Below are 26,661 nucleotides of genomic sequence, written 5' to 3'. Positions count from 1 at the left end.
ACTATTAAGTCCACAGCAAAGATAGAAGTTAAGAAAAATAAAGAAAGAGACAAACATAAAGGTGCAAATAAAACGAAATTAAGACTGATGAAATAAAGAAGAGACACGCCTAACGAGCAACCTTAACTCGATTGTGGAGGATTCACCCGAGATAATGAAGGGAGGTGAATGATTATGCACAACAAGCTGCAGCAAACTGCAACCTTCTTGGTGGTCAAAGAACAGAGGGTGACCTTCATGGATATAAAGCATTCAGCGCAGGACGAAGGGTAAAAAAAAAAAAAAGGTTTTACATTTTTTTTTTTTAAACAAAGGAAATGGGGAGGTATGACAGATATGACATGTGGAATATGTAGTGGAAAGTGTACAGTGGGGATGTGATAAAAGTGTAACTTAACAACATAGACAATACAACTCTTTCCAAACTGGAAATGGAAGGCCAGGCACAGACTGATACAACTCTTTACAAACTAGAAAGGGAAGCCAGGCATGGACTTCATGAGTGAAAATGAAAGCAAGCGGACATCATCAGACAAATAAGTAGAACAGAGAGACTTAGGACAAACACATGATTCAAGGAAAGAAAGGGAATAACAGAGAAGAGACCCAAGGACACAAGAAGGTGAAGGGATGCCGTGAAGGAATATTCTATTCGCAAAGCAAACCCTGTGTATTATCGAACAGACGTAGGCTCTGAACACACTGAACAAATGTATATGATGAACTCCTATGATAAGTAAGGGGGGGGATGTTGTGGCTGAGTAGAATATGGAATGTGGGCAAGGGAACCGTGAAGAATGTAATGGGGAATGTAGGGCTGGTGAGAGCTGGAAGGCAGTTAGTATTAGACATTTAAAAGAAGTAAGACCTACTTAATGTCTCAGAGTCATCATTGATATTATGAAGTATATATATGGAATTTGGGTCACAACACACATGATTCAATACCTTTATTAAACTTATAAGAAAAAGGCTTAACTGTTCCTATCACTAAAGGCAATAGCCTACCTATCTACGGAAACTAAAGGTGCTCATCAGGAAGTCTTAAGTAAAAATGTCAACCGTCCAAAATAACTCTATCTGCCCCTACCACTATATTAAACTAACTTAAATCGACCCAGAGAATGTCTCGTCTTCGCCTGGTCTTTTCCTTTGTCTTCCAACAAGCTTTTATTTCCAGTCTTTCTCTATGGTAGAGATATTTCTCGACATAATCTCCTTGGACAGTCTTTGAGAACAATTCTTATAGTTCTTCAAGAATAATCTTGGCTTTTGTATTTTCTGTGGTTCTATATTTGCAGCAAATTCCCTCAAGTACCTTCTCAAACTCTTGTCATCACTTGAAGATTCTTTCCTCTCATTACATTTAGGCCTTCCTGAGGAGGGTTTATCTTGACCCCTTTTTAGGATTTCTTCATCATAACTTCTGTCTTACAATACCCCTTCTTTTATCTTGTTTATTCAAGATCTTTGTATCCTGTTTCTCATTACATATTCTTAGGTTAGACTTGCTCCAGCCTTCAATTCTGAGGTCATAGGGATTCTTTCTTTTCTCCCATGGAACTGGATTCCAGTCTCTGCTTGTTCCCCAACTGGGTTGCTTAAACCCCTCTGTTACAGGCTCCTCACTTCTTTTCTTAACTGATTTCTCTTTTGTCATCTCGTCCTTAGGACTGGAACAAGTCTCTCTCTCGCTACATATGATTACCATCTTCCGTATTCAGGCTGTTCATTACTGGTTTATAAGTCCAATTACAAATGCTTAATGTTAGTTTTTCATCCTTATGACTCGGATGAGTTTCTCTCTTTGTATGATAACCCTCTTTCGTGACCGGGTTATTTGTTACTTCTTACCAACTCCAATTATGCAGTCTTGGTCTTATTTTCTCATCCTTAAGACTGGCATGAGTTTTGTTTCATGTTAATAAGGATGCTCCAATGGCCTCCCGGTTACCCTGGTACCTCTCTCTTTGCTGGGAATCGTGGCATGGCTCGGCTCTTGCTCGGGTGCGTTTTCTCATTCCTCTCTTTCGTCAATTCCCCTTCCAGCTTCCTTGTCGGGTTACTGCTCTACACTCATGCTGGTGGTCTGAAGCTTTCGATACTTCCTGTACCAGTGGTTTCGGCATTGTTCTTCGGGCGTCCTGCCCACCACAATGCACCTGTGGTCATGCCACCACCAGACGGCTTGTTCCTCTTCCTTTCTGCATGATGCCATTCTCGCATCGACACACGCCGGGCCTCCAGCATCTCATACTGGCGTTCTCTGCCTTGTTGAAAGTCGCAGGCTCAGTGACTTGCCTTCCCTCCAGCTCCACAAAGAGTAATGTTGTCAGGGGGCTTGTACCTTCTCTCCTACTTGTCCCTGTGAAATATACGTCCCTTGTTAAAGAGACCTCGTCCTTTTCTTTCATAAATGGATTTCCTTTTGCATTGCCTTCAGCCAACCATAAAGATGTTACATTATTTGTTCCAACAGGTAGTCCCATGTATGCAGCTATGGTACATGGCCCAGGGAGGTCCTCACAGGAACTGGAGTCCCTGTCCCCAAAGGGTGAGTCTCTCCCGTTAAGGTCCTACTTGCCTCAACCTCTCGGGAGGGTCTTGCGAAACGGGCTCACCTTCCGAGCCTCAGATGGAGGGACCCTCTCCCTTGGGACTCATCACATACTCTTCCCCTTATGGTGGTGACTTTCCCATCTACATTCAGAGGGAATCGATGTAGAAAATGCACATTCCCCTGTTCTTTCCCCTTTTGGTGTTCCACGATGAAGCAAAACAGTTGGAAATCCAGGAACCATCTCATTACTCTTGGGTCACACCTCCCTCCGGATGCATCCACTGTACACCATTTCTGCTATGTGAATCAATTTTCTATGCTTTACTTTGCATATGGAAAGAGATGCACAGTACGGATCTTTTGAAAAGCAATACTTAGTAGATTTGTCTCTATCAAGTGCATGACCACTTCTCCAATCTTCCTGCAACTTTTTTCTTGGAGACAGCCACTTTACCTTTTTAGATAACCTGTGTGCCATTTATTTGACCTTTTTCACCCACCACAAATACAGTGAATGTTTACATCTCTTGCAGGCGGACCTGCTTTAGGTCACTGACTAGCCTCTTATGTCGGGTGTGCACAACCTATTTATTTTACAAAGCTTATGTAGTGCTTTAAACCAAAGTACTGAACAAAATATTAAACGGTACAAGAATATGGAGGACAAGAGCAAAAACCAAGTAACAACTCAACTCACAGGGCAAAGCATAAGATCAGACATGATTAAGAAGATACAGATTTAAGTAGATGAGATTGGAGACGCTTCTTGAATTGGAGGGGCAAGAGCTAAGCTCAAGTAGTAGGGCATTCCACTGATGGGGCAAGAAGCTGGAAAGAATGAAAACGGGAAGATGCACATGGAGGACTGGGACAGAAATAAGAAAACGAGATGAAGATCGAAGCTACCGGACGGATAATAGATCAGGGAACCAGAGCTATGGAGGAACCAGAGCATGAATGCTCTTAAAAACTGAACAAAGGAAGTGAAACTCATACTGGAGATTAATAGAAAGCCAATGAAGAGGGTTCAATAAAGGAGAGATTCGAGAAGACTGAGGAAGGTTAAACAAGATTAGAACAGCAGAATGCATACTAGAACACCAGAAGGACGTAATGTATATAGGAAGGCCAATATACACAGCAAGCAAAAATAGTTAAGACGAGAAGGAACAACAATTTGAAGAAGAAGTTTGGTAGACAAACAAGTTAGGAAATGGCAGATTATCTTAATAAATAGGTGGAACCAACAGGATTTTGGGGAAGAAGAATATAAGAATCAAAAAGAAAACCAAAATTGCGTACTTGGTTGCTGATAGCACGAGAGGAGGAAAAGGAAGAGAGGGGAGGGAATGTAAGGAGAGACAGGAAATAACAAAATATCCAGTTATTTTGTGGTTACGACAGAGAAACTGGGAGGCCATTCTGTATTTGACCACGTAGTCAGAAGGAGAGGCGCTGGTGGATAGGAACATCAAAGGAAGAGAAGGAAGTAAAAATGTGTGTCATTGGCATACAGATGAATCTGGAAGCGGAAGTCAAGTTAAGAGGGTTGGGGGTACAAAGCTGGAAAAGTGGTGGGGCAAGTACACAGCCTGGGACGACACCATTCATATGAGACTCAGACTAGGAAGTGGACCCTTTCCTGGGTATTTTAAATGAACGGTCAGACAGATAGGAAGAGAGACAAATGACAGTGCAGTTAGAGAACCGAAGAGATGAAAGAGTAGAAAGAAGTGTTGCGTGATCTACTGTGTCAAAAGCTGAACTAAGGTAGAGTAAAGCAAGAATAGAAGGTTTACAGTGACGTACGTGTAGAATAGTGTCAGAGACTGAGAGAAGGGCGGATTCCGTAGAGAAACTGGAATGAAAGCCGGATTGGTCAGAGGAGAGAAGATTATAAAGATTAAGATAGGAGCTCAGTTGGGAAAAAGCAAGATGCTAAAGAAGTTTTGAGATATAAGGGAGGGGAGGGAGATCGGGCAGAAATTAGATGGATCAGCAGGATCCAAGGATGTTTTTTTAAGGAGAGGTGCGACTGTAGCTGATATGAAAGAGGAGGGATAGTAACTGGAAAACACAGAGAAGAATTGAAGAGAAAGGACAACTTATCTGGCTGTTGTGTTCACAAGCTTAATGGATAGGAAATACCTATTGGTAATTTGACAAGCCAGAGTAAATGCTGGATCTTTCTAACAATTCCTTGCAGAAAAGATCCAAAGCTTACTTTGCCGTGTCCTGCAAAGATAATAGTTCAGGAAGATGCCGAAGACCATTTCCTTTCAGTTTTTTTCCCCTTTCGACTCTAGTTTCAATTTTCCACCTTGACCCACCTTGAGGCAATTGAATTTGGAAGCCACTTTGTATCGGAAACCAGATGTCCTTTCTTTATTCTGGGATGTCAATTAATATCGGAGGCCTTTAGCCAGCAATGGTGGGAATACTACGAGCAAAAAGTTTCTCGGACCTGCGCCACTTTTTTAAAATAAATGTTATTATATATTTACAGGCATTTACATAAAACAGAACATAAATAACATCCTAAATGGCAACCAAATCCACAAAAAATATATCCTCAGGCTACACACACAATACAAATCACAGTTTCAAATCATTGTGCCAATTTTCTGATTGTGTTGTCACTTTTCTCTTATTCCAACTCCCTACAGCGTCTGCTTGTTCCTTTCACAGAGATAAGACAGCACTGTGCCTTTTTAGGGATAGGACCCTGTCTATAAGCTCTATATGACTTCCATGTGAACAAAAGATACTTCATAGAAATATTCCTGTCTGAAGACTAGCCCCAAAGTGAATATACAGTTTAGGTACGATCCTCCCAAAATGTTAGCTTTGTCTGGAAAAGCCCTGGGCTGGCCCCAGCATTTACTCTTTTTTGGCAATCTGTTCCCATGCATTTGGAATTGAAAAGGTCTGGAGTGAGGGAGCATTACTTTCTCTTGTACATTTGTTACTGTTAATTATAAGCCCCTAAAAATCTGTCTTCCATTCCGGGTGCATACTACTAAGGGCAAGGAGGCCTGAAGGACAAAAAGTGGCAGGGCTTTTAACCTTTTGGTTGCCCCAATACTGCAGGGACAAAAAACATTTTTGCCCTGGGGTCGCCTGGACTTTTGGGAAAGAAGAGGACTTTACTACCTAATCCCCTACCCCGTTTTAAGACATCTCATGGTGAACATTTTCATGTTGTAAGCTTCCAGACAGACATAAAAATCGCTCGCCATGGTATGTATGCTATTTCTACACATTAGCACGACACACCATCTCTTACTTGCCAAGAGTGAATTGTCATTTGTCAGTGGCGACTGTCCAGCCGAGATCTTGTGTCCTGAAAATATGGAAAACACATTGTGGCAAAATGAAACCACTTTTTTTATGGTGAATATGTAGTCGTACAAACACTCGAAGGGGTAAAGATCTTTGCAGAGACTTCTTTTTGTCAGGGATAGGGTTGCCAAAGTTTAATAGTACGAAGGAGCGCATGCGCTAAGAGAATGATTTTCAATGGTAAGTAACTTTCCTGAATTCTTGTGTGCTTGCTGAAACATTTCTTATGTTTTTCTATGTGAATCCTCCTTCTGCCAGCCTTGTGAAAATGTGTAACTATTTAGCAATGTTAAGTGACATCAACAGTCTAATCATTGAAATTTAAATAAGAGGCACACTGTTCACAAACATATTTATTGTAGATCAGATAATTATTTTGTATTAATGGAATTTTCCATAGATATAGCATGCAGTCTACGCATGCTTGGACAATGCCTCCCACTTCATTTTCTTGAATGCTGTTTAACTGTTTCTCATTGGCTCTTAATGTAAACATTTGGCAACATAATTAACAGAATTCAAAAGTGTCCATGACCATAGGTTTACAGGTTGTGTGCTACACAGGTAACTGTTGAGTGAAGCATGGACTGATTGGAAATTACACTAACACCTGCCCAAATTAGTTAAATGTCACCACCAAAATTAGCAAAATATGTATGCCAAGTTTGCATGTGTTACGAGAAGCCAAACCATCTGTGTGCGTAGTATTCAGAGCTGATGTGCCTGTTCAACCAGTTGTACTTTTTAGGAGCTCTTTGACTGAGCATTTGGAATTAATTTATCAGGCCTCCTAGAATAATCCTCTAATGTGCTTGGCCACCAGTCAATTCAGAAGAGCTTGAAAAGAATGAAAAGTTGTTGTAGTCCCAGATATAGGATGACATATGTCTGAGAAAACAGCCTTTGGCATGGATATTTTAACATTTCGTCCTCAGTCTCGTGTCCCCAACTGTAGGATTTGGGGATTCATTTTCAAGTCATCATCTAGGATAATGTTCGAGCTTCAATTTATATTTCTTTTGAAGCCCGTAGTTGGTGGTCCTTTCATTTTTATTTTCTCTACTCAGAATAAAGATGGAAGTTCCAATGTGTCCAAAAGAGTCTGGAAAGTTCATTGCAGAGAACAGCAAAGATGTGTTTGTTGACCATGAAGGAGTGAGAAAGGTTGCAGAAAAGTTGGTCAGCAAAGTCACCAGCGATCAGCTCACCGTTTCAGGTTGGAAATCCCTCCATGAACTTAACCCTCAAGCAGTGGATGAGGATGCAGTGAACTGGGTCTTCCTCTCTGATACACTCAACTTTTCCTTTTGGTCTGAAAGTGAGGACCATAAATGTCTGGTGAACTACAAGGGTAAAACATACAGCGGGTACTGGTCTCTCTGTGCTGCCATCAACCGAGCACTTGATGAAGGTTGGTACACCATTGGACTACTGCCATATATCTTGTTCATTTTAAAACTTCTGTTGGTTGTCTTTGCAGGAAAAAAAAATGTGTATAGTTTCTGGAAATCGTGTTATGTAGACTTCTTTAATGTTTTTTTAGCCCTTTTGTGTTTCACATTTTCATTTGAAGAATGCAATGGTAAGGGCTATTTATAGATCTCTGATATAACTGAAAGATTGTAGGGTGGATTCTACAAACATTGGTCTCTGTTTTGTCACTGTTTGAATGCAAGGTAAATTTGGAGTTTGTCTACCAAAACAGTAGTTTATTTCGGTTTAAGAAACAAGCCATAGAAATGCATATTACCCAGTCCTAATAATCAATCATTAAAAGTACTTACGAATTGGTCAATATGTTAATCTTTTTATACTTATAACATCTTTTTTCCCATGCAACAGTAACATTTATTTTTTTATTGTATTAGTGTATTACAAAACTTTTTACAAAACAAAATTAATCCTATTTCATTCATTGACATCATATCGTCTTTTCGATAACAAATCAAAATGATGGCAAAATGTGCTAGAAGAAAAACAGAAGGGAAAGGAATGACATCAAACACAACTTTCATTAAACTCTGTGCATTCTTTAGTTCATACTTCCTGTTGCCAATAGTCTATTGAGATAGTCTATAACTGCACACCATGTAGTTGTTACCAGACCATGTAGCAGACCACCAGTCGTCCCTATTTCCATTTAATGGAGCAAATTTGCCTAATGCCACAGTTCGTTCTGACTTTATTGCAGAACATTCGGCCACCAAATGCTTTAACGACTCCTCTTGGTGGATGCAGACTCGACAATAATTTATTTTGGGTATTCCCATTGTGTTTTAGATAAAGCATCTCTTTAGTTGGTAACTGATTCAGCCGCAACCATAGAAACTGGTCCCGATGATATCTTGATGGAAATGTATGAAAATACCTTGGGATTGGTTAACTCCTTGGGCTTCTCCTCCAAGTACTAGACTGGATTTCAGATTCACTCTGATATTGATGGTATTAATCCAGTCACAATATCTCATAAGAAGGGCCTGTGTTTTTCATTGTCATCTTTCTGAATAAGCAAAGTGATTTCCACAGCACTATTGAGCGAAGAGATTGTAACCCCAGTTCGTAGCAAATCGCGGCCATTGATACATTTTTTGGCAGGTGCAGTACTTTTCTCCAAAACTGCCCTTCTAACTGGTTCCGCAGAGTGTTGTTAATATTGAATCTTGCTTCACTTCCAAACGTGAGTGCGGCTACCACTTTTTGTCGGTAGAACATCAGTACTGGGATGAATGTAAATTTGCCAAATTTGTGATGTAATTTGGCAACTTGTAGTTTTAAATTGGTTATTTTTTTATTTCAGGTCCTCTGACCACTGCCATTCTCTTATTGCATATAATTCCTAGGTATCTGATGTTTTGCGTTCTCTCCAGTTGTTTCCCAGCTGTGAACCATTTAAAATGTTTCCCTTTTTTTCCTTGCTTCGATCCAAAAACGTCAATCTTTGATTTTTCGGCGTTCATTTCCATGTTGTTTTCCTGTAAATAAACCTCAAGCTTCGTTAATAGTTGTTGCAGGCCTATTTTGTGGTGTCGGCCAGAACCAAATAATCTGCGTAGGTTGCCTAACTGATCTGGTGTCCATTTATTCTGGGTGGAAAGGCATTGCATTCAGAAAGGGCCTCGGGCATATCTGCGATGTATAATTTGAAAATTAGTGCCGCAAGTGGTCAGCCTTGCTTGACACCCCCTAAGCCCCTTTCCGTTGGAATACTTTGAGTTGGCTCACCCTCAGCATTCAATCTGACTCGAATCGATGTGTTGGAATGAAGTTGTCTGATGATTTGCAGTAAGTCTGCTGGGCACTCCCATTTTTCCAGTTTCTTCCACATAGTCGCTCTAGTTACCCTTTCGAACGCTTGTTGTAGATCGACGAATGCCAAAAAAAGGTTTTTGTTTTTCATAGCGTCTATTTTCAGACGATTGAGCAGTGTGAGGTTTAGCTCAGCTCCAACGCCTTTAGTGAAGCCTGTCTGCCTGTCATCAATGATCTTTGCCTCCGTTGGCCATTTTGCCAGAGATTTTTGCAAAAATGAGGCAAAAATGTTTCCAATTACATCAAGAAAGGCAATCGGACGGTAGTTGGATGGATATGCCCGGTCACCTTTTTTAAAAATTGGCACCACTAGCGCCGATTGCCACAAACTAGGAATTATTTTTGTCAGTGAGATTGTCTTGAATAGGGTTTCAATAAAGGTGGGCCAGTGTGTTTCATTTTTTTTTTTAAATCAAGTTTTATTAGCATTTTGGTCATAACAACACAGAATAACAATGACTCCATGTATACTCCACCTGATTACAACATTGTCCCGCCTTTCCCTCCCCCAACCCCTCTCTGTCATGGATCCTTTGAATAAGATTGTCCACACAAGTCGGGCGCATTGCAATGTCTCTTTATCCAGAATCAAGATGTCTCTGCTGTGCACACTAGAACCTAGAGCCCATGAATCAACCACTTCCCCTCTGTCCCCCCTACCGGCAGTTCGTTCCCCGGACCTCCTAGTCCCGCCAGAGACCCCCACCACATAGTCCCTCATGCCTTCCCTTACCAGCCCTATCCGGCCATCGGCCCATACTTTTCAAAGAACAGAAGCCACTGCCCCTCAATGTTGGACCTAGATTTATCTATGAGATGGGTCAGATACTCCATATGATATATCGTGCGGACCTTGGTGGTCCATGCCTTTTTCCTCGGCATTCGTGTATTCTTCCATCTCTGGGCCAGGCAGCACTTAGCCGCAACCATCATTACCTGAAACATGTGACCCTGTGCCTCTTCAGTCTCCCCCTGTACACTCACACGGAACAAAACAAGCCACGGTGAGAGGTCCCTCTGGATCCCGTCCACCTCTTTCATCCATGATAGGACCTCTCCCCAATAGGTCTGCACCACTGGGCATTTCCACCACATGTGTATCAAATCTCCCCTTTCAGTACAGCATTTCCAACAGTTTGGGCTGTAACCCTCCCTCATCTGAGCTATGTGCGTTGGAGGGTAGTGCCATCTGTGGAGCAGTTTCAGGGCCTGGTGTCGATACTGGAGTGACGTGATCGAGCGGTTAACCTACTTACACATTTTAGCCCACCTTATGTCATCAATATCACCACCTAGGTCCTGTCCCCACTTCACTCTTGCGGGAGTAGGTTCCCTCGGGGCTGCCATGAGGAGCAATTTATAGAGCTTGGATATCAGACCCTTGGATCCTTTTTGTGAAATCAAAAACGTTTCAAAATAAGTAAGCTCCCTTTTCAGGTTCTCCCCCATCTTTCCTCGGTCAGGACCCCCTATAGTTGTAGGTAGTGAAAGGGCGATAGTTTGTCCAGACCCAGAGCCTCCTCCAATCCCTGTAGTGATAGAAAGGTTTCCCCGTCCCACATCTGGCCTGCTCTGCTGAGCCCGGCCTCATACCATTGTTGGAACGCAAGCGGCTCCTCAATTTCGTCACTGAGAGGGGGAGCCCAGATGCAATTTAGGGGCGAAGGTCACAATGTGAGCCACTTTTATTCACCGGTCTCTTTCCAAACGGACCACAGGACCCCCAGCACTGGATGTCGCAGGACTCTCCCTGGGATGCGGGCTTTGGGGACCCACAGCCACTCGTCCAGCGTGACCGGGGAAAGTACCTTGTTGTCCATTGTCACCCACTGTTTCCCCGTCCCTGGTGTAAAGTGGTCTACTAGGATCCATAACCTGCATGCTTTATAATACAACTCCATATCGGGAAGGCCCTCCTCCTTTGGTCTTATCAGGGTGTCATATGAGATCCTGTTTTTTGCCTGCCCAGAGATATTGCAGCAAAGTCCGTCTCACCTCTAGAAAAAAGACCTGGGCACTGGTGTTGGAAGCATTTGGAACAAGAACAGGAATTTGGGGAGAAACATCATTTTTATTGAATTGAGGCATGCCATCCACGAGAATCCCAGTCCAGTCCACCTCTCAATGTCCCTTTTTACTCCTCACCAAAGGGGGAGGAAGTTACTGGCGAATAAGTCTCCGGGGTTTAGTGTGACCTTAATCCCCAGATAACAGAACGCATCTCTCTGTACCTTGATGGGTAGCCCTGCCACAAATTCCCTCTCCATGTCAGATAGTGTCACTGCTATGAATGCCATACATTTACCCAGATTGACCTTGAAGCCTGACATATTCCTGTAATGCTCCATGCTGCGCAGCACTTGCGGTATGGATTGAGATGGTTCGGCCACAAAGAGGAGTGCGTCGTTCACAAACAGGCTTATCTTACAGTGTGCTTCCCCTACCATGATGCCTCTGATCCCCATGTTGTCCCTGACGGACGCCGCCCATGGCTCCATAACTAGCGCGTATCTGAGCAGAGATAGGGGGCATCACTGTCGTTTACCCTACCCTAATGGGAATGGTCCTGACTCTCTCCCGTTGACCACAACTCTCGCAGCCGGGTTTGAATATAGGGCTGATAGCCAGCCCGTTCACCTCAGGCCCATTCCCAGGGATGAGAAGAGATCCCCCATAAAGGCCCAGCTTACCCTATCGAAAGCCTTCTCGACGTCTAGAGATAGGAGGAGCGCCCCTTCCTCCCGTACTGCTCTCGAGCTCAGCACATGGAGAGTCTTTCGCATGCTGTCCGCCCCTTGCCTATTTAGCACTAATCCCACCTGATCTGGGTGGATCAACCGGGGAAGGTGCGTCTCCAACCATGTCACCAGAATCCTGACAATGATCTTGGTGTCCACGTTTAAGAGGGAGATGGCCTGTAGGAGGCACAGTCTTCAGGGTCTTTCCTGGGTTTCGGTATCACCGTTATCAGGGCCTGAAGAAATGTTGGGGGCATTGTGTCTTGCCCCCGTATCTGGTTGAACAACTTGGCCATGGGTTTCGCCAGTGAGGACTGATACTGCTTATAGAAGTCGGCTGTAAAGCTGTCTTCCCCCGGGGCCTTTCCTGTCTTTAATCTTTTGATAGCCTTCCCCACGTCCACCCCTGTTATCTCTGCCTCCCACCTGTCAGCCTCCTCCCGTCCGCGTCTTGAGTGCCTGCAACCCTCCTTTCTGTCCGACAGCCTCTTGTCCTGGGTGCCAGTAGAGTCCCCACCTTGTGCCACCTCTCATAATATCTTTGACATGTGTACCTCATCTTCTTAACCACTTCCCCAATTAGGACCGTGTGTAGTGCCTGTCTCATATCCCTCATTTCCCCTAGAAGAGCCTCCCTGTCTACCTCCTTCCGATTGGGGTACGACCGCATTGCTCTCAATTCCTTGCAGAAGTTACTCTCAATCAGAAGCCCTTTCGCGTTTCTTACGAGAGCCTTCCGCAATGAGCAGGCCCCGGAAGGTAGCTTTCGCTGCCTCCCACACCACTGTGAGATCGGTTTCCCCAGTATCATTCGTCTCGAACTAGGCCCTTATTTCCTTCCTCAAGAACTCCCTGAATACCTGGTCTCTCATCAGAGTGTCATTACATCGTCATCTACAACTCCTCCAGGCCTTGGGTAACCTCCAATCCATCACTACAAGCTCATGGTCTGACCATGTGATAGATTTCAAAGATGGCACCCCGACCTCCCCTTCACCCTCCTCCGATACCAACAAGAGGTCTATTCTTGTAGATGATTGACGTGGGGGGGAAAAGAATGTGTAACCCCCCGCGCTCGGCCATGATCTGTGCCATACAGTCTCTGTAGTAGTGCAGGTGTGCCAACACCGAACGAGGGCCTTTCACTCCCCACCCCCCAGCCTGATGGACTCTATCTATCATGACCCCCTCTCCAGCGTCCGCTCCAGGGGCAATCCGTATTATGTCCTGCACTTTACCTTCCAGACTGAGCAGGGTCTCGCCCTCCGTTTCCGCCAGGACGAAGAATCGTAGATTATTTCTTCTCGCAGTTCTACATGTCGTCTACTTTGAGCCAGAGCTCTCCCTCCTGGCATTGCGCCTCCAGAAATCTTGCCTCCATCTGTGTCTCTAGGAAGCCAGTAGACATTTGGTTGGTTTCGACCCCATCCATTCGATCCTCCAGCGTGGTCACTTTGGCCGTGAGGTACTCCAATTTGGCTCCCATGGCCGTTCTTATTACCCTCATCTCCTCATGGATAGTTTGGATATTGTTTTGAATGGAAGTAATTTCCGCCAAGGGCGCTGTGGGACCCCCGGTCTCCATCCCGGTGTCCTCTGCCTGGAACTGGTACTTTGCCAAGCTTCCAGCTCATGGGTTGCTCACCCCTCTGCACACCCGTGCCCACCAGACCGGTGTAGCGTAGTCCCGCTGAGATGCGGGTCTGCCTCACTGGGTCAAATTCAGTGATTGCAAGTGGTGAGGCCTGTCGTTCAAGGAGGCAAGGGGCGTCTCAGTATGGTTGGAAATGGCCTGCTGCACAGTGGGGGGTCTCCTGCGGTTGCTTTCTCTCTGGGGTGGGCTTCCACTGGTTTTACGTCCCCCAATGAGTGTCAGCTGTGTCACCATCTGCGGGCAATTTCACCCACAGCCTCCTCGCACTTCGTGGGGGGCTTTGCCTTAGTCTCTGTTGGGAGAGACCACTTAATCCAGCCCCCACTCCAGACGTAGGATGAATGTTTATATGTGAAAGTCAACCACCTGACGACTCGTGGAGTGGGCCCTTCTTTATTATGCCTCCCAAGTGCCCCAGTGGGTGCTGGAAGGCACTGTGGTGGACCTGGGTTGTCCGTCCCCTGGGCCTCAATCTGGTGGTTGCTCCTGCCGTACACCACCTCTGCAGGTCATTCACTGTCTCCCCATCTTGCCTGTGTGCTGTCCCCCAGGATCACTGCGTTCCCTTCACCAGAAGCCTCTTTGCACTGTATGGGGTTAGATCTGATCTTGGGTGTTTGATCTCCTGCCTCTCTCACTGTTCAGCCTCCAGTTCACCTTGCGAGGGGACTGCCCCGAGAAACACGGGTGGTGGACCCAATTTTACCCCCTCTGGTTATGTGTCCGCTTCTTACCCTTCCTGCAGGGTCCTCCGGTATTCAGTGGCGCATCAGGGCATGTGGCTCTCCCCCTTAAGTGCTGGCCCCCTACAGTCTCTTGATCCGGGGCCCCTCGGGTATTATAAGGCCCACTGGGTTTGCAGTCTAGCCCCCTGTGGGGGGGGGGCGCGTCCCGCGTCGCTCTCCTCACCTTTAATGTAGCTTCTGATTGTGCTCTCCTAGCCTACGATGTTATGGGCGCATTCCACGTCGGCCCGGGCTGGGAGAAGCTAAGGCCGGTAGTGGAGCGGGTAGGGGATTCCTCCGTTGGTGCTGTAGGGCTTGTGTGATTGCCCTTTCGTTCAGTGGGGAAGCCTCCCGTCAGCCTGTGAAGTGATGGCCCGGGGTCTCCCTGCTTCTCCTTCACCCTCTGGCGATCCGGCAGGCAAGCTCACCTTCCCTGCTGTGTGTTGTGCGGCTGTCGATGCTGTGCGGTCCGTGTGGCAGCCCTCAGGCCTGTTCGGCGGGCGGGACGCCTCCCCACCCGCGCCTAAGGGATGGCGGTTCGGCGCCCCTCGTACCTCTCTCCCCGTCGTGGTTCCGGCAGGCGCACTCTCTCCTTCTGCCGTATATTAAGCAGCCATGGGGGTGGGGGTGGAGGGGTACCCGCAGCGTCCTGGCTGTGCCACCAGCCCCAAGAGTCTCCTCTGAGATTCTTTGATGGTTCGCTGCTGGAGTGCACCGGCGCCCGGCGGGGCGGTGTGTCAACAGTGAAGCACTCCGCCACAGTGTCCCTGCAAGCTCAGTGTCGGGGCTTCCTCGCTGACTCTCGCCGCCGTGTGCTGCGTGGCTTGGGGGGAGGGGTGCCTCGTGGCTGCTACAGGGACATGGAGCGCTGTGGAGTCCCGAGACTTCGCCTCTTTGTAGGTCTTAGGTTCCGTTGTTGGTTCATTCTCCTCTGGAGCGTGAAGGGACCCTCTCTCATAGTTTTCTCCTCAGATTTCCTGGGGCTAGGGACAGAGCATACAGCTCAGGCAGCCATCTTGCCTACACCCCCTGGTGGCCTCTTGTGTTTCTTTAACATTAAGTTTGTTAAACCATCAGGCCAGCTGCTCCAGAGTATTTTAACTTTGCGATCGCTTCCTCTATTTCGGCCCTGCTCAACTCGATGTTCCAGGCAACAGTCCAATCTGTGAACTGCTTGAATCCTTGTACAGTGGGAACTTTAAACACTTTGGAGAAGTGCTTAACCCATGATGTTGCATTAACTCCAACTATCATGTTGGCTTTCTGGGTTAGTGAGCCTGCGTTTATAATTGCCCAGGTTTCTCGACTCGTCCGTGTACATATCACTTATTTCTTCCGCTTGTTCTTGTTTCCGAAATTGCTTAAGAGATCAGCCAATTTCAATATTGCTGTTCTCTTTCTTTTCCAGGTACACATCTATCGAAGTGCCGCTCTTAAGTCTCTTGAGGTCTGCGTGCATCTTTTTCTTCTCATCCAATATTTTTTTACTAAATGAGTATTTATGTTTTTGGTGGTCAACACTAAAGCCGCTTCTTGTTGATTTTAAATTGAGCTAATAATGGACCATAATCGGATGAGCTTTCTCCTCTTGAGTTATCATTTGCTATTTTCAAAGTTATCTCTGTAATTTCGATTGGTTTTTGTCTTAGCCGATTTAAACCTTGGTTTATCTCTAGCGCTGCGGTTTAGATTTCGCTTGCTGGTATCAATGATGATTCAATTGTCATAGTTACAGTATCATGATCACTTTTACTCATCTTAAGAATGGTCAATGTATTGATTATAATTTATTTTTGTATAAACTCATATGAAGCCCATATATAATCAAGAGTTTTATGGGAGTCATTCCTATGCCATGTAGGACATGCCGGAATGTCTCTGCTAGTTTGTCCGTTGAACATTTCACAGTTCCTGTTAATCAGTTCATCTAACCAATGTTTCCCTCGACCAGCTTTCGGTTCTAGATTTAGCTCTTTGATGTTTCCAGCAGTGTCGACCCACAAATAGTTCAGGTCGCCACACACAATGATGGAAAAGTTGTGGTACATAAACATAAAGTCATCTATTAGTGTTGTTACAGATCTTAAAAATGTACTCGTTGATATTTTCGCAGACTTCCAATAGACGTTCACCAGCAATATATGCTAATTCGAGCGCAACCCATCAAGCATTGTTTTAATGATTGTTCCTTTAACAAATGCGTTAGTGTAAAACGACTTCAGCACAACCCAACCAGGGTTATTCTTTACCAGTGTTAATAGCCCTGAAAATGGGCATCCAGACGAGTTTTTCAATGCAGGATTTAGACATACAGTGTAGCCTTTGCACACCGGAGCAACCCGCATCCAGGTTTCTTGTAGGCAGATCAATGAATAATTTCCTTTTTTTTAATGAATCCATAAGTACCTGTTTTTCAATCATACAAACTGGATTCAAAAATGGGATTTCTCCCCCTAGATAAATTGCTCTTAGACTATCACAAACATCAGTATCTAAATAAAGCAATTATAGCAGCACACACTACGACTGATAAGAAAGATAAACAATACTCGAAAGAAGAGGGACTAGCTACTAAGAAGATACCAAAGAAAAATCGGGCCTACAGAGAACCAGCCTCCAAACCTAGCCGGTAAAACGAAACCTACTCCAGAGCTAAAGATCCGCATACTCCATACCCGATCACTGAATAAACATGCCCAATGTATCCACGATAGGATCATTGAGGAGGGCATAGATATTTTCTGTATCACCGAGACGTGGCCTAAAGAACCAATAGGTCCCACATGCGACATCGCAGTTCCAGAAGGATATGTAATCCACTGCGCCAACAGAGAATCCGGTCAAAGAGGAGTGGCAGTAATTGCAAGAAGCTCCATCCTCCGTTTCCTAGGTAAATCTACATGCAATGGCAGTGAAATTCTTCACTTAAAATACTTCCCGACTGAAAACAGCTGCCTCAACTTAGTAGTAGTGTATAGACCACCTTCCACTAGCCCTTATTTTAATGAAGAGTTTTCTCACCTTCTTAACCTCCTTAAAGGACCAAACTGAGCCACGGTAGTTGTCGGAGATCTCAACAGATGGTACGGCAATCCGGCAGACAAAGACACGATCAACCTAGAAATCTTATTGAAAAATATAGATTTCCACGTCACCAATAGAGAACCCACAATGGAAAACGGGCACCAACTAGACTGGGTAGTGACAAACAACCTATATACACACGATTACCAGACAGAACCCTGTATCTGGTCCGACCATTTTAGCGTCACCTTCCAGATCAATCCACCATCTCTTAGAGATAAAATTCCAAACCTACCGATGAAAGTACCCCAAAAGGAATTTTAAAAACATCAACAGGATAGCTACTTCACAATTACAGGCGCACGTAGAAGCGTCCAAATCCCTTCATCCCCAACAGTCAGGATTTAGACCGGCACATAGTACAGAGACTGCCATGATAGACCTCCACACAAAGATGCTTCGCATCATGAATAAAGGGAAAGCAGGTTGTCTTATCTTACTAGATCTCAGTGTAGCATTTGATTTGCTAGATCATAATCTGCTCGAAGTTGCACTGGGTAAAACTGCTAATTGTTCATCAGCAGCAAAAAGGTGGATAATGTCATTCTTAAAAAACAAGACATCACGGGTTCACTTGGGAGATAAATTCTCCACAGAAAGAGAAATTCTTTGCAGGGTCCCACAGGGAGCCAGCATATCACCCCTACTGTTCAACCGGTATCTTAGATTCCTTTGCCATTTATTATATCACATAAATATCTTTTTTACAAACTACGCTGATGATACTCAGCTAGTGATGGAACTCTGTGGGGATCACAAAAAAGATAACGATAACCTACTCAGGATCTACTCCATCATAGAACAGTGGATGGACACAAATTGGATGTGCCTGAATGGCAAGAAGACCGAGTTAATGGTCTTCGGATCCCATCAGGCCAGAAACTCCCTTTCTCCAGAATACAGCTCATTTCAGATTGAAAACACACAGATTAAGGTTCTGGTCAAAATTAAAACATTAGGCATGATGATGGAAGCATCATTAGGGGCCGAAGCGCAGACACAATATATATAAAAAAACATGCAACTACTATCTTAGACTTCTCAAAGCCATCAGACCATACCTGTCAGAGGGCAATTGTGCCACTGTGGCTAGGGCAACTATTCTATCCCGCCTTGAATACGGCAACGCCCTGATGGTAGAGGCAAAGAAAAAATGTCTCCAAGTCTACCAGATTATACAGAATAATGCGGTCAGGATTATCAAGTACAAATCCAAATCCGACCATATCAGTAACTCCAGGAAAGAGCTGCACTGGCTCAGAGTTGAAAATAGAATTCAATTCAAGGCTCTCACTCTAGCCCATCGATGCATCTACGGGAAGGCAGCAGGGTACCTGAAATCTAAAATACACACATATGCACCCATCCGCAGACTAAGATCAGCGGACCAAAACAGGATTGCGGTAGCTACCCACAAACGCAAGTTAGGACTGGGCAAATCCTTTCTGATTATCACAGCAGTACTATGGAATAATCTGCCCTTTAACATAAGAAAAGAAGCTAACTACCTATGCTTCCGCAAACTGGTGAAGACTCATTTCTTCAGCTAAACTCTCACATAAATCTACTCAGACACACTCTCTAAGCACTCTGCCTTTGTCTCGTTGATTCTGGTTTATCTCATGTGTCCATATATCTGTGCCCCGAGACTTGCGAGTTACCGGCGCAATACAAATGAATAAATAAATAAAATAAATCCCAGCGTGTTCCATGATATTAAGGAACACTGCTTTGCGTGACTTGATGGTGTATGTTAATGATGCTTCGAGTGGGTTCCTTTAACTTCAAATGGTCGTTCCAACTTTTCATTCTGTGGTCTATTTGACACGCGCTCGGCTCTTCCTTGCTCGAATCGCTCTTGGAGGGGTCGTCTTCTGAGTTCAATAGCTGATAGACCACTAGTTTTCGATGACTTATCATCGTATGAATTTCCTGATGACTTTTTTCCAATTTCCGTGAAGTCGCTTTTCTCATAGCCAACGTTATAGCTCAGGTATTAGCTACCTGATGGGAATGAACATGTAGAAGTACCCAGTCAGATAGTTTTCAGACAAATACTCCACTATCTTGATGTCACCTCACTTAATGGTCCTCAAGGTTGTTACGCAATTTATAAGTTTCATTATGTACCTTCTGATTAAATTCACTTCATTTTTATAGGGTAGTACGTATTGAAGTTGAAGTTTTTTTGTGTAGCTCTGTTTTTCTCTTGGGACTTGTTTCTCAGGCTGTTTTGTCCACCCTATTTTTTTCACATGTGATGTAGTGTATTTACGGTTTGATTTCTGACCTGCATCGTTTTGCATCGTGCTCATTTGAAGCTCTCATTTTAAGTGTCTGAGGTTTTGCCACTAAATATTCTTACATCGAGTTTTCATTTTGCAACTTCAAACCTTCTGTGTGGTGGAGAATCGCTTTTGATCTCTTGGCAGCTTCTACTAGATATCTCTTGGATGGGGCTATTATTCATCACCCTGTTTATTGATACCTCTGATGAATTGGCTTTGTCATTGTCTTCAATCGAGTAGGTGGAAAGGTTAGCAAGGTCTTCTGAGGTGAATGATTCTATCTCTTCCAAGTCATCATAATCTACACTCGTCGTTTGTTGGCATTGCCAGTCGTTTCCACGACTCTTGCCAGTGATTGTCCACTATTGCTAGGTAATTTGCTCTTGACACTTTTACTCTTTTGTTTTCGACATTTGAACATTAGAATCGGGAGAGGCGTTGTTAGATTCCTGATGAACTTCTTCGAACTGTTCGACTTGTTGGTTCGGCCAGTGCCCCTTGATGTTATTTTTGGTTTGGTTTTTGCATATTTGAACCTGTTGAGGCTTTCTTTGGATCGCTAAAGATACCAAATGTGGCTGTTTTGCAGAGGCTGAAGCAACAGCAGCGGCTATTGGAACGTTTTGAGGTCCTCTTGGAGCACAACCCACGCTATTGGAATTTGGTTGAGACATTGTGCCATGTTTGATTGAGAAGGGATTGCCCGTTTGCAATTGCTCAACACTGTTGTCAGTTATTGTCGTAGGGAGGTGCTCTTTTGATTTTTCACTCTCAGGGCCGGCTATTGAGGGTGAGGAGCCACCTTTTTCCACACCCATTTTTTCTTTCAACAGGCCTTGGGGTTTCTGACTTGCCGCTTTTTTTAATCGCTACTGCCGACTTCGGCCCTTGCTGCATGTTGGTTAAGATGGTTCCGTCAGCGTCAGTTTTTTTGGCAATGGCATCTACAGTATTCAGCATTTGTCACTTTTTTTTTGCACATTGTGTCTCATCCATTTTGTACATTCCATAACAGCTTCCATAAGCTCTGTTTTTTTGAGTCCACTCGTTCCTGGCTAAGTCACTTAATCTGAGTTGCCAGTTGGTTGAGATTTCAGCTTCAAAAATCAAATCTTTTGTGCGTGTAGTCTGACCGTGCTTCGAGGGCACTGACCTTTGTGTTGATCATTGACAACAAAAGGTGTTCTGGTCTTTTATCGAATCGTGCAATGATTCATAAAGCTTCACAAATGGTAGGTATCAAGGAAGCAGCCCTCACGTTGTTACAGATCTGTAAATCCGCAGCCACTGACAGGTTTTGTTGGCTTGTTCTCTTTCGACATCATTCTGGCAAGACGTATTTAAATTTCAGGTTGAGTTGTCGATGTTTAAACTCTTGTCACTTGTCGGGCAATCACGGATCTCACTCACATTGACTTTTGAGGCAACGAGAGGCACCTTTTTTTGCTCCTGCGCATCACTTGGCAAGTTTCCTGGCAGCAGTGTATTTGTTAACTCTGCTTGCTCTCAAAAGGGATTAACATTAGGAACAGTTCTTACTTCCATGAGAGAACTTGCAGGAATTGTCAAAAATGAACAGTGACCATCTCTGCCAATATCTTTGCCTTCAATTCCGTTGTCGTGTAGTTCACTTGAAGCCTGTAGCCTCTTCTTTAATTTCAAGAAGTCGGCTTTTAGGCGTTCCGAGAGCCGGGGCTCTCTGGCTGCTGCATCTGCATAAGGGAAATGCCACATCTTCGCATTTTTCCTTTCTTTGTCAGTATAGGTATTAGCAGGGGGACCGTACCACCGCAACGGTTTGGAGATTATGTGGCATGCCTTGTTGCGCTCGTTGGAGTCCATCACAGATCCTTTTTGGAGCCACACTTTATGCGGCTGCTTATTCTGAGCTTTATCATTTATGGTTCTGTTATTATTTGCTGTATCATTTACATTTGTGCCCTTAAGGACCAGGCTACCAAGTTCTTCAGGATTAAAGGCTTGCAATTCGCGTGATACATAATTTCCTTCCGGTAGGCTACCGGAGTAGTTTAAATCGCTCACATTGTTTGCATCCTCGGCCCTACAAATTGCCTCCAATATTTCATTGTCCTCACTTACAGAATCTTAACAATTTGGCTGAGTGCTGACTGCTTGCTTTCTTTGTTTTTTAGATCTTACATCAGCCCCAGTCCGCTCATAGTGGGGGGACAGCAATTTATCAGCATGCTTACTTATCTCCAGTAACTCAAGATCGGTGACATCACTCTGAGTTTACATTTGCCCACACAAACATCATTACCAGTCTCAGCTGATTGTAGTGCGGCTAGTTTGAGTTCGCCCGTCACTGTCAGGTTAATTTTGACGTCTCTATTGATAGACGCTACCTCGTCATTAAATACATCTGAGTTGCGACGCATAGGCTGCAAAACAGGGGAAGAATTTAGCGAAACTTCATGTATTTGATTGCGTTGGTGCTCACACTGTTCAAAAGCACAAGTTGTGTCGGCATCACACTCGCCTTGATTGCACGACGCTCCGGTATCAGAATCTAACCGGCGTTGCAGCTGGAGCTTCTGACGGGTTAAAGCACCTACGTCAGGCAATCTCACCATCTTGTATAGCAGTCCGGAAGACCTTTTCCCGTCTGTCTTGACGAATGTGGGAACTATGGAACTGTAGACCAGAGTTTTTGGGCTCCCGGACATCCCGCCGACCCGAAGACCCAAAGAGGCTGCGTCTGACTCCACGTCCGCTCCACGCTTGTTCTTCTTCTTGCTGATATATTTTTATCCATCAGCTGTGATTTTTGGATACCGAGGCTTGAGCCTCATTACTCCATCTTCTTGGGTTGAGTATGTACTCGTGGGTTTGTATTCTTCTTGGTCTGTGTGGTCTTGTCGCAGTAGGGCTGGTTTCACAGGGTCTTCGCAGTGATAGGCCGCGGGTAGCGGTCGAAGGGGTTTGCAGTGGTGGCAGTGAGTCTTCTGATCAGAGGGTTCGGGTTCTGATCCAGTCCTTGGCAGAAGTTCTTACTCAGCTTTGCTAGATGTTCGTCCAACATCTCGATGTCCAGGTCTCTGTGAAGGTCTGCTATCCTTGTGAAGATTGGAGCTCCAGACGATATCCGCAGGGCCTTGTTCTGGACTATCTGAAGGCTCTTCCGGTGTCGCTCAGGGCAAGTCATCCATGCTGGTGAGGTATACGTCCGGGTTGGTCTGATGATCGCCTTGTAGACGTTGAGCTTTGTCCGGAGGGGCATGGACTTGGTCTTCAGGAGTGGGTACAGCACTGTCATCTTTTCTGTTGCTTTCTGCTGAGTATTCTCGATGTGGCTTTTCCAGTTGAGTTTGCTGTCCAGGGTCACACCGAGGTAGCGGCTGCTGCTCTCCCATTTGATGGTCTTCGCGTTGAGGCTGATGTGTGGGTGCTCCTTGATCTTCTTTCTGGTGAACGGCGTCCACTTGGGGATTTTGAGCTGTGGACAGCAAAGACAGACTGCACAGCACGTCTCTCCACATGGCAGCACCAGCAACTCCAAAGTCTGACCAAAGCAGAGTCTACGCCAGACAGTAACATTGATTTAACTAGTAACGTGATGAACAGCCGGACAGCATAAAAGCAGAGTTTTCTATCACTTTAACTTTCGAAAATACCTGACATAAATGAGCAAATACAAAATGTAACCATGACCTTATGGGGGCATATGAAGTTTCCCCAGGCGTACAGCTCGGGGAGTCTTGATTCTACTAAAGTCACAGCGGCAAGCATTATGCTTGCTTACTCTTTAGCAGCCTTCAAATTTAAACTTTTTCTCTTTGAGAGTTTCTGTCAAGGAAAAAATAAATACAAACACCCTGGTACTACAAAACCGATAAGCCCCCTGTGCTCTATAGTCCTGTCCAATTCTGCAGTCCAACAATCCTGGCCCATCTTCTATGACTCGCACCCTGCCTGGGTCCCTTCCTCTTTCTTTCGACTACTTGAAACTACCACCAACTTGTCAAACCATGAAGAACAAAGGAAGTCCTCTTTGCGAGCAACGGCTCCGCAATTCATCTCCATCTAATGGTGACCACAGAGGACCTGAACGAACTATCTTCGCCACTATCCGGCCTTGGCCGCGTATCAACTGTCCTTTTGCTAGTCACTTGAGAACCAAGGAAAGAAAACAACAATGAGAGTGGGGATACGCAAGTTGCACAGTCGACAAAAGTGACAGTCACAGTGATATAGCACATTTCAATGCATGAAGTGTATCTTGGGTCGGATAATGCTTGCCTCTGTTTCTTTAATAGAATCAAGACTACCTTAGCTCTAAGATTGGGTAATCTTCATTCTAGGTCAAGACCGGAGGCAAGCATTATGCTTGTTCAAACCTGCCTAACAATGTTGCAGCTACCGCATACACTGGCTTAAAATAGAACATCTTAAATGTTGCATCAGAGGACCAGTCAGCTGACTTAAAAATATCCTGCAAAGACACTTCTGCAGCAAATATCTTCGTAGCCATCACGCCCCCTAGCTGAGCAAATACACTTAAGTCAGTGCCTGCCAGCCTGATTACTTCCCTGATTTAGAGGAGGCACTAGAAACAGCACAAGCGGAATTGGCACGGTTGAGGGCCCTTAGGGAAGCGGGGAGCAAACCAGGGTGTGGCTTGAACGAATTGAGGGCTGGAGATAATTTGTGTAGGCTGGACAGCACTGCAATGAAGCATGTGCATATGGAGAAGGGGAAAGGTAACGACGGAGGAGCGGAGAGTGTAAATTATGGGACAGTGAGATCAGGGACGGGGATGCAAACAGACTTGCGGGAAGGATAATGGGACGGAACTCGTACATAAAATGAAAATAAAAAAACGAATGGGTGATTTGTCTGAATTTCAGCCTTATGAAAATGAAGTACAGCCAAACATTTCTAACAAGTCCCCCATTCGGTGGCATTACAGTGAACAAGGGCTGTGGGGGTGTCCTTTGCACCGTTGTTCACTGTAATGTCAGCGGGGGTCGCGGTGTGTCCCCTGATCCCGACACAAAAAAAGTAAAAAAAATAATAAGCAGACCCTGCCACGCCGGTTCCCATCCACGCAAGTGAAGGGAAACTGCATCGCAATGGGACGACGGGTAAGCCGCCCACAGGTAAGTAAGGGGGTAGCTATGAGGATGGGAGGATAAGTAGTGTGTGCACCCTTACTATACTCGGAAAGCTCCCCATTGAATCTGCTGGGGCGTGACCTCCTCAGCAAACTGAAAGACTATTTCCTTTACAGATCAGGCAGTAGTGTGTGCTACCCCATGGACGTGTGCCATGGTGGCGATAATACATCTGATTCGAGGAGAGGTGGTGGTGGTTCACGGTAATGCCGTCGAGCCTGACATGTTTGTTTACAGGATCACAGTTCTGCGTGATGCCGAGCCCCAGATTGGTAAGGTGTGTTGGCGAATACCATCTGACTTTATCTTCAGGCCGTTGTGTCCCAAAAGGTTATGGCAGGGAAAATACTATCGCTGCATTTGCAAGGGCTGGTGGTATCTGCAAAAAGGATTGTTGTAGTGGGAACTGACTCAGATGGGTGTGAATGGCGCACCGTATTGTGTATTGAGCTGACTGTGCCCCTAAAGGAAGTGACAGATGCAGAATTGTTTGAAGATGGGGTCGATGATGGAGACATTTTGTTGGCTATCTGCATCCCCTGTGAGATCATGGTGCAGTATTGTAAGGTACAATGTTCTTTGATGGTTCTTGTCACTCCGCCCTCCTTCACGGAAAAAGATCTAGAGCAGGCCCCTAAGAGATTATGGACAACCAGTGCCCATGATGTGGGGCTCTTGCAGGGAGTTACACCTGGACGAATCCTACTCAAGCCAGGTGCAGTGTTGCCCCGAGCAAAACAGCATTCATTGTCCTAAGAGGCGGAGAAGGGCATACAGAACACCATTTCAGCACTCCTAAACCAAGGGATTATTGTACCCTCCACATCCCCATTCAACACAGCTATATACCCGATATAAAAGCCAAAAGGGGGGAGTTGGAGAATGATCCAGGATCTCTGCCCTTTAAATGATATTGTACAGGCAGAATTTCCTGTAGTTCCCAATCCTGCAACAATTTTTGCAGCATCCCAAAAAAAGCAACACATTTCATGGTAGTGGAATTGAAGAATGCCTTCTTTTCTATACCCTTGCATCCAGACTCGCAATGGTAGAATGCAGTTCAAACATCCGGGACTGCCACAAGGATACTGTGAATCTCCTAGTATCTTTAACTGAATATTACATGCTGATTTGGGGAACATTCCGATGGCCAGTACTATCATCCAATATGCAGATGATCTGCTGGTGTGTAGTGACAATGAACAACAGTGCTGAAGGGACTATGTCACACTGCTGCAGCTGTTAGCATGTAAGGGTTACAAAGTAGACAAGGCAAAGTTGCAATATTGCCTTTACAAGGTTTTCTACCTGGGTCAACTGATATCTATCCATGGGAAGAAAATAATACCAGAGCGTCCGCATCTGTGCGAAGTACCCGCCAGACGAAAACTGTCAAGGAAATGCAGAGCGTGGATTCTAGACTATGCAGCCTATACCAGGCCCCTACTTCAGGGTCTCAAGGAGGCGCAAAAGGACAACAGAATTACATGGACAGAGGATATGCTCACCAACTTCAGCTGCTCCAGTGCTAACAACCCCAGACTATACTCAAGAGTTCTATATATTTTCCCATTCCAACTTTCAATTGATGACTGTGGTGCTCACGCAGACAAGCACTATGGGCCACAAGCCGTTGGCATACTACAGCGGAGTGCTGGATTCAGTAATGTAGGGCCAGTTCCCTTGTGAACAGGCGCTTGCTGCCGCTGCATTTGCAATTGAGAAGAGTTCCACAATTGTCATGGGGTGTTCAGTAAAACTGTACGTGGAACATGTGGTATTTTCCATCCTCGCGCGATGAAAATCAACTCTGACCACGCAGCGGG

General features: G+C 45.0%; 1 protein-coding gene across 1 annotated transcript in view; it reads left to right on the top strand.

Annotated features, from left to right (window-relative positions):
• QNG1 (Q-nucleotide N-glycosylase 1) overlaps positions 1 to 26,661 on the top strand; it is a 401,288-nt gene that overhangs the window by 84,855 nt on the left and 289,772 nt on the right. The window contains exon 2 of the mRNA XM_069625865.1: positions 6,970 to 7,313. Within this exon, the coding sequence (XP_069481966.1) occupies positions 6,977 to 7,313 (337 nt within the window). The 5' untranslated portion in view covers positions 6,970 to 6,976. The remainder of the gene's footprint in view (positions 1 to 6,969; positions 7,314 to 26,661) is intronic.

This window comes from Ambystoma mexicanum, chromosome 6p (genome assembly GCF_040938575.1).
Source record: "Ambystoma mexicanum isolate Mex_15411 chromosome 6p, UKY_AmexF1_1, whole genome shotgun sequence".
In the NCBI taxonomy this organism is placed as follows: Eukaryota; Metazoa; Chordata; class Amphibia; order Caudata; family Ambystomatidae; genus Ambystoma; species Ambystoma mexicanum.
Note: the sequence above shows the minus strand (reverse complement) of the source record. Positions and strands in the feature narration are given on the sequence as shown.